This window comes from Orbicella faveolata, unplaced genomic scaffold (genome assembly GCF_042242905.1).
Source record: "Orbicella faveolata isolate gen_17 unplaced genomic scaffold, um_ofav_v1 contig_13, whole genome shotgun sequence".
NCBI lineage: Eukaryota > Metazoa > Cnidaria > Anthozoa > Scleractinia > Merulinidae > Orbicella > Orbicella faveolata.
The window spans coordinates 8,198,419-8,207,500 of record NW_028301540.1 but is presented as its reverse complement, the minus strand read 5'-3'; the positions used below and the strand labels follow the sequence as shown (position 1 = coordinate 8,207,500).

Here is a 9,082-nt window from a genome sequence, read left to right as displayed (position 1 = left end):
TGAATTGTTACAATTGTGTTAATAACTCAATAAACAACTAAGAAAGCAAATGAAATTAGGGTCAATGCTCACAGACTAAACGAAAGATTCGATTGACTTTCTGGAGCAGCATATAGGCCCTTTTCATGCATGGCTTGCAATTTTAATTGAAGAGATTAAAATATTCACGACTCAACTCGTCTTTGAGTTGATTTCAAAACAATCTTTACTAATTTAAATGTATACAGCCATTTAAAACAAAGGTCTATTGATCAATGAACCTTTTCATGTAAATATTGATACACGGCAAACGGAAGGACAGACCGTACCACCCATAAAAATATTCGCTAGAATAATAGAAATTACGTATATTTATTGTTACAGAGAACTGGCACAGTAACAAAGGGGAAGAAACCATAACGCGTGGAAAGAAACGTTGACACGCCTCCACCATCATCCCATGCAATAATCCAACCATTTGTGTTCATATCTGACACGTGAATGTTATGTTTGAGGCGACTGTCATGAGAAAGTAAGGGTTCCAGCCCTCCTCCTCCTCCTCCTCCTCCTCCTCGGTTTCGTTTCGTTTCAGGGGTATGTTAACGCTTCTACTATTTCTTACCTTCTTTGAACGAAAGCAAGTCGTGTAAGATCTATCAATGGCCAGGAAGGGATCAAAAGGTGACAGAACACTTGAACTTTGTGTCAAACTATCCTGTGACAATGAACTTACTGCACGAAAGAAAGTGAAACAAAAATAAATATAATCTAACAAATCAATCATAGATTGAAGCGTAATCCTGTAACTGGTCAGGCAACTGCACTATCTTGCTAGTAAAAGTCTGCAGTGTTGGTATGGTGTCATCTGTTTGTTTGTTTTATCTGTCCGTTCATGTGTTTGTTTGTTTGTCTGTTTGCTTTACCCAGTTTTTGGTTATCAGGAGATTAGAGACAGCAGTAGCGAATAGCACCCCCACCAAAACCTCACTCGCCAAAGTAGGCACTGTAAGTAAGTCATGATAAATACTACTAGCTCTCTACTCCATATAGCTATTGTTGTTAATCATTGTAGTCTATTATCAACGGTTGTCATGAGCCTTATTTCTCGATTACGAAACCAAGTGAAAAAAGTCATAAGATTAGAAGAAGAAAACGACAGGTCATTACTTGGTTATCGTAAAACTTAAAGCTTGTACCTTTCTTACTAGGGACAACATTTTGTTCAAAATTTAAATGAAGATGTGATCGAGTTAAACACTCTGTAGTATGATTCGGAGATAAATTGCCTCACTTGGAAATGGCCTATTTAGTCAAAAAGAGAGACCATGCAACTGACGTACCTGGTGGCTTCTGGCACAAAGGTTTCAACGTTAATTTACAGTCTACGTTTTTCAGCTTCGATGATTCAGACGACAGAACAGCACAGCTATGGGTTGGATCCTTGCGGGTAGGATATCCCTGCATCCATAGAGAGTCATTTAACAGGCTGCCATCTATCCATCCCCACAAATTCCGGGACATCAGACCAAAGTGGAAGTTGCTAGGTCTTGGTGTCATTCTCTCTAACATGTTAGAGAATGCATATCTCAAACCTTCTCGAGATATCTTGGCCAAGGTCCCTCCTTCACTCTTACACTGTGCCAAAGCTTGCTGCCAGTTTAGTGTATTCTTGTTATTTACGAGGAAGCAACCGCCATGGAAAGGGAAAAAGTTAGGACTGCACGCCAAAGGCGCTGCGTAAAACAAAAAGAAACAAGCAGAAATGTGGCAAAAATACATATTTCTCAGCATAACAGATAATAATTATCATCTTGATATAACAACAAAACTTCGCAACTAGTATCTAACAAAAATGAATGGTGTTCAGTGAGAGTAATTTTCACTTCGCTACTTCACAGTCCTTCTAATCATTTTGGTGTTACGTTTTCTGCTCAGGGTTTTCCGTCCAATTTTGAATGAAAGTGCGATTGAGAGACAATGTTTACCCTCCATTGAAGTCCTCTATTAATAAATCACCGTTGAATTACAAAAGAATATTATAGGCTTTGACTGAGCAATTTATAAAACAGTCGTGGCTTACTGCTCTGATTACACCTTGCTTTAGCTTCGATAATTTGGTCCACCGAAAGCGCCTGATCATAGAATTGTAAGCACGAGACTCTGCCGCGAAAATGGTTTTCTTGGTTGCTTGAAGCTCCAACTCTAACATCAGTCTGAGTTGCCAGTTCCATCTTTGCTCCGATGGATGTGAGCATGACAGTGTCGTTGTTGACCCACACAGCTGCAATACCCGTGTGGTAGTCGTATGTGGTTCCAATGAAATTCCATGTTTTTTCTACGAGAACGTTCTCCTTATAAAGTCGATAAACCTTAAAAGTTTTCCTGTCCACAAATCGCACTTCAACTCCCAGGGTTGCCCTAAAAACCCACATGGAACAACCATACTTGAATATCGGGCCATCGCTGTTGTCAAGATGGACCCATGCGAACACGCTCATCGAAAACCTAGCATCCAGTTCTCCGGCATTTTTCAGTTCCACGTAGCTGCTATTAATACCGCTAAAGAAGACAGAACCATTCGGACTTCCATAAGGACCTGGTGCGAATTTGATGTGACTAGACACTGCCTTAGTGGCTCCATTTGGACTCCTGTCCACAGTTCCATTGGCTCCACTCAGTGAAAAGAAAGCCACAGGGAGAGGAACAGCTTGGAATAGAAACATCGTACATTAACAACGAACTGAGATTTAGTCAAAATTTGAATTGTCAGGAACTACTCACGCAGTTTTCAAAATAAAATAAAATAAATCCATTCAGGATAAATGTCACGAATGATTGACGAATTTAACGAAAACTTTCCACCTCGAGCAATAAATTTTTCTACGAACAAATGAAGGCATGCATTCCAATAATAATCCGGTCAACAAACCTGTCAGTGAAGTTTAATTATTTTACTTACATGAATACTCTTTACATACACGTGTGAAACAAATGTAGGTAGTTCTGTTAGAAACAAACTATTCTTAAAATGTATAGTTACAGTTTCACTGTAAATGAAAACACTGCTATTTTAAAATAATGAAAATGGGCTGTTCAGATTCAACCCAGCATAAATGACAATGATATGAGAGACTGGCTTTTCGACGGAATGTGTCACGTGCATACCTAGAGGGTGTTCACAGATGTACCCATGGTTAGAAGCACAGGGTTCATCATTCCATCGCCATCCATATCCATCCCAGTTTGAATTCCACCTGGCTTTCAAGAAAGACCCACATTTGCCGTCTCCACTCGGTTCGTACGGACCCCACAAATCACCTGTAGTGGAGACATTTTCCCCGTCTAACCAGAGCCAGCGTAACTTGCTGCCTAATAAACCAACAAACAAGTCTTCGTCCTCGAGCTTGATTTCTCTACGCAGCTGGGTTAGGGCTTGCAAAGAGTCCCCATCACCGACAACAGCAAGGTCGGCATCCAATCGGTGACAGGTGGTTCGCGCGTTGCTCCACTGCACAGCTGATGGCAAAGACAATAGATAACACGATTTGCCGGCTTTGTACCAACTGGGCTCACATCCGGAAATTGCTCGATGATCTGCAAAACAAAACAGAAAGACCCTCTATCACGATGGATGGACTGACTTCGTATAACAAGACCCAGACGATATAACGCGCCCTTTTTTTTATCAACTTATTCGATAGTTGGCTGTCTACGAACTGAGCTTAACTTAACTGCTTAAAGTGCCTATGAAGTAAAAAATAATTGCTGCTTATTTGAAAGGCTTATCAAAGTAAAGAAGAATGGCGTTTCCCTTTTAAGAATATCTTTTTTCGTTCTAGAGATATGTACGTTTTTGCATTATGCAAATGAGGAAAGTGATGACGTCATAGGTGGTTCCACTTGAACAGTAAAACATTGAATCAAGAATATCTCTAGAAATACTGGAGCAGTGTTCTTTAAACTTGACACCACAGATGTGCATCACAAAAGAAACAGAATGACACCTTCTGTGTTGTTGTCATGGCAACACTTTTGGCTCCAGCCTCTTTCTGTGAAAAACCAAATATGCCAATTTGCAACCCTTCGAAAAGGGACAGAGGGTCTTGCTGGGAACACACATGACTCCCATATTGTCTTAACTCTCCCCATTAGATTGTTGGGAGTGGGTGATCCTTGTTTAAGATAAAATCTGGTAATGTTAGTTTTAATTAAAACAGGACCAGCGGCATAACTGTTGTCATGGCGACGGCATGACAGGTGTCATTTTGTTTCTTTTGTGATGTACATTTCTGGTGCCAAGTTTAAAGAACACTGCTTTAATATTTCTAGAGATATTCTTGATTGAGTGTTGAACTGTTTTAGTGGAACCACCTATGACGTCATCACTTATAATACAAAAACGTGAATATCTCTAAAACGAAATAAGATATTCCAAAAAGGAAAACGCCATTCTTCTTTACTTTGAAAAGCCTTTCAAATCAGCTGGAATTATTTTTTACTTCATAGGCACTTAAAACACGAAACAGCTGATTATCGATAAGTTTGCAAAATTTCAACGATTTACGAACCAAACTTGAACCTTTGAAAAACTGACATTTCGACGTTTTTTAAAAAATCTAAGTCACAATCCGTTTCCATCCTCGCCATCGTTAGCCATCCTCACTTCCTAATCGGTTCTATTCATTTGCCCGGTACTGCTCTACAAAATAAAACCTTTATTGTTCAGCTTCCAAAGATTGATATATGTTTTTGAGATTTCCAGAATTGTGCTAAAAATGGTGACGGTGTCCCTTTAACTATCCATCGATCCTTCTCTGAGACGAACTATTATTTCGATACTCGTAAAAGCTATAAGACAATCTAGCAAAAACTAACAAAAATCTTTTCAGAGCCAGGTTAAAATACACGGAAACGAGTTTTCGTACCTAAAGCAGTGACATTGTGAGCATAAAAATAGAAGTTTTGTTTTCCCTTGCAACAAGATACATTTCCGTGATCATCGAGGCTAATCATTGGCCCATAATTACTCCTGTCAATCAGATAAACTCTTCTGGAATAGCGACTCGCTGTCTCGTTATTTAGGACAACAACATCTAATGGATACTTGTTATAGTTAGACGGATCCAACTTTGACGAGACAAAACTATGGTCGCTGGAAGCTTCAGAGTAGATAAAGAATGTCGTCTCCTTCGGATTTCCTCGTGGATGCTCGAGAGTGAAACGGAATTCTTCGGAGGAGAGACTCTGTTTGGAGGGTTGAGTGGATATTCGGAAGTCTTTGCCTTTGTAAGAGGACACGTAGAATGTCGTCTCTTCTGCGAATGAAATATCCAAGTATGAATGAATGCACCGATGAACTTTATACAATCTGATTTCTTGGTATATCTAGATTAATAGCAAGCGTTAGTGTTTTCATTTACCAGCTGACATAGACAACCATAACGACACAGGACAACACTGACAATGTTGCAAGTCAACACAAAAAGAAATGACCCACAGTTAAACAAGTAACAATAACAATAACAATAACCTACACGTTTATAGCCTTCTAAGTAATTTCTAATCTCACGTTTGATTTGTTGATAACTTTGGCTTGGGACGTCAGATTTGAACTGAGAAATCGATCCCACGAAATAAATGTAGGTGCACCATTAGTACCTTTTTGTTGACAATTTCCTCTTTCAAAGGAAACGTCGTCCAATGCTGCATCCCCCTGATAACTGCTACCTCTAATTCCGTCGACAATGATCTAGAAAAGGAACGGAAAAGAAAGGCAACCTCGTTCAGAAGACATATCCTCAAGGGCGAATTAACCGATGATACTAAACTTTGCGAATGATATTAACAGCGAATGTTCAGTATTTGTTGACCTGGGACTAAGGACATGATATTTTGCCTGATTTTTCTTCTTTTGTTATTCAAATGCTGTAAACAAACGTTTTAAAGCTCACTTGATAACTTGAAGTCTCGTTGATGCTTATTTGCCCTTGTATCCAACGGTTTCCTTGATCTTGCGATCTCAGCCAAACTGGTTTTAACCCGTTTGTAGACTGGCTTTTTATGTATATAACAACACAGCCCATGGTGGCACCATACATGTGATAAAAGAACGTCAGGCACTGAGGTCCCCGCATCCACGGACTTGCAAGTCTCGCAGTGTCTCCCGGCAGTCGTGGACTAGACGTTTCAATATAAACGTACCCACCGGTTCCTTAATTTGACCAAGAAAAAAATATTTATATAAGTGAAATAATGGTAATTTTCGTGAGGTAAAGATGTAATGTCCTAAGTTTCTGTCCTTTTGCCCTCCTTTTTCTTTCTTTCAAATCTACTTTCATTTCTTTCATTTACAAGACCGAAAACAATAAAGGTTGATGTGGTATTAGGAATAATAGAGATATTATTTTGAATGAAGCAAAGTAATCCGGAACTAGACAAAACAACAACAATCCTAATTTGTGCTCTTTGTTTTACAGCTGTATGAGAAAATTAAATTGATCCAGGTTTAATATTTGCAGATACTAGAGAGGAAAGTTACTTAAAAATAGCAAATGCTAGTCGTGTTAACTGGCTAGGCCATGCGGAAAAAAAGTAACAAAACATTGATAAAATAACTGGAGACGAAATAGGCCATACAAATTTACAAACCACACAGCACTGACACTGCTTATCACACAAGGGTGTCTCATGCATGACAGTTCAACCTGATGAGTCACCTGATGTATGATCGGCACTTGGTCCAGTCTCCCAACTCGGAGTGTCATCGCTTAGCTGCGTCCATGTGAAACTGGACAATAAGTCATTCCTCCAGAAGCAGAAGTTGGTATCAAAGTTGCAATTTCCTTGATTAAAAAGGACACACAAATCTTAAACTTTATCGACACAGAAATTTCAGTTTCCTCATTAGACATACACGTATTCATTTAAAGAGACTGAAATATATTGCCATATGTATTTAAGCCAGGTAAAGACTTCGCACGACCCAAGTGGCAGATAAGGCCGGCGCTTATCCCCCGTTTCAGTAGCATAAAGCGACTAGGTGTATTTCAACTTACCCCTGGATGGAATGTTAGTCCATTGCAGGGTTACCCCCAGCACCCATTTATAGACCTGTTCCTACATGTACCCTAGAACACAACATAACACCTTGGCAGGAGCTCCAATCAGGACCACTCGTTCCAGAGGCGAGCACGCTAACAATTAGCCACCGCACCCCCACAAAATTAATGGCTAGAGGTAAGATTGATACCTTGTCGATTGTTCTGAGGTTCACTTTCATCTTCACAAAGTCCATTAGTTAATGAGACGTCATCTACGGCTATACCTCCTGAATAGTTTCTACCAATTGTTGCCTGGAAGGAAACCTGCAATATAATAAAGACAGGAGCACTGTCATTCAGTGTCCAGTTTGTCGTAACGGTCATAAACTAGATTTTCATCGTACTCTCTTGCAATTCTGCCTATTGACTGATTCTCTAGCTCATCGTTGACTATTCACCCAGCACGTCTCTCTTTCGTAAACGACTAAATACCAATTTAGCGACACTTAGAAGCTTTTTTTCAAGTATAATCCACTTTTTTTTACCCAGGAAATGCTAGTCACCACCCAGAGCCAATCCCGGATCCTAACTAATCATGCAAACATGCCTATCTTGCCACTACCTGGGTCTAATAAGACATTGTTTTTTACTTCAAAACAAAGACAGCAACAACAACAAAAGCTTTAATAGCTGTATTTGTTTTCAAATGAAAGAATAACTGCGAGATGTTCTAACTATTAATTAAGGCGTTTTGGCTATCAGTGATTTGGTGTTTAACACAGACAAACCATAACCATCCTTACTCATGGGCAAGTTATCAAATTGATAACTTTTTCAATCTGCCTGCAACGCAAAATAGATTCAGACTATGTCATCACATAGCCCCTACAAATTTCTCCCTGCCTACCTGAGACTCGCCAGTGTATCCTACATCGACACTAGCCCTCAGCCAGACGTTACCCTGTTCACCTGACCCTCGCCACATCAAGTAATTGTCTTGTTCTTCTCGAGGCCAAAGAAACACATCAAGGTTTCCAATTCCGCCTCCATACACGAAGTAATAGAAACGGAGGCATTTTGGTCCCCGGATGAGCGGACTCAACAGTTGGGTAGACTGATTCACTTGAGAAGATTGTGATTCGTCAACGTAAATATATTCTCCACCTCCTGTGAAGACAAAAGAATAAGATTGTTGTTAGAAAATAGTCGCTGTAGGGCAAAGAGTGGACAACCCTGAAAAATCATTATTTTTTTTTTCCAGATTGAATAACACTCGACTTCTGTTTAACTGTGCATAATTTTTATTTCTTTTTCAAAAAACAACCTTTTCTTGTTTTAACCCGATGAACAGCTTTCGCTAATGCAAAGAGAACTTAGGTGTACAATGTGACAATAGCCAATTAAGATTCCCTACATTGAAACATGACTTGGTTACCAGTGTGATCCTGTCTCGGTCCAATTCCTAGGCTTTGGTTTCCAGGCCTCTGACGGTTCCAGCTGATTTGTTCCTTGGACGGTGTTAGCAAGTTACGCCATCCACAGTAGCTCTCATCGAAGGTACAGTTCACTAGAATTAAAAAGGAAAGAACAGCCAACTATGAAGAAAAAGTTAATCTTATGAAAAAGGACTTGTTTATTCACGTTAGCACAACTTCAGACCTTTACGGTGTGAATAGACCATATTCGTATTCTCGGTATTGGACTGGAACTAGTTTGTAATGGAGGCTCATGTAGGGGGGGGGGGGGATATCATTATAAAAAAAAAATTAATGTCATTTACATTCGAAAAGATTCCCCGCATTAGCCTCAGTTGCAAGCTAGTCCCAGTCCAATACCGAGATTGTGAATATGATCCATAAAGAAGAGAACTTCAAGTAAACTACCTTATGAAACATTCTAACTGCCTGAGCCGGGTTGCCGGTAAACGCTAACCCAGGATTAAAAGTTAACCGAAGTATTAATTTTCCTCGTTTTTAACCGCGTATGTTTTGTGTAGTTTGAGATCATTCACACTCAATACTGAAGGAAAAACAGTATAAAACAGAAAAACTCACCGAAAAGTT

General features: G+C 39.6%; 1 protein-coding gene across 1 annotated transcript in view; it reads right to left on the bottom strand.

The window, feature by feature from the left end:
* Positions 1-9,082, bottom strand: part of LOC110052563 (uncharacterized) — an 83,233-nt gene that overhangs the window by 51,158 nt on the left and 22,993 nt on the right. Inside the window, exons 8-18 of the mRNA XM_089285764.1 lie at positions 8,455-8,586; positions 7,927-8,183; positions 7,229-7,343; positions 6,696-6,821; positions 5,931-6,190; positions 5,638-5,728; positions 4,905-5,294; positions 3,145-3,573; positions 2,060-2,686; positions 1,320-1,712; positions 602-711 (exon numbers count right to left, since the gene is read on the bottom strand). Coding sequence (XP_089141890.1) covers positions 602-711; positions 1,320-1,712; positions 2,060-2,686; positions 3,145-3,573; positions 4,905-5,294; positions 5,638-5,728; positions 5,931-6,190; positions 6,696-6,821; positions 7,229-7,343; positions 7,927-8,183; positions 8,455-8,586 — 2,930 coding nt within the window. The remainder of the gene's footprint in view (positions 1-601; positions 712-1,319; positions 1,713-2,059; positions 2,687-3,144; positions 3,574-4,904; positions 5,295-5,637; positions 5,729-5,930; positions 6,191-6,695; positions 6,822-7,228; positions 7,344-7,926; positions 8,184-8,454; positions 8,587-9,082) is intronic.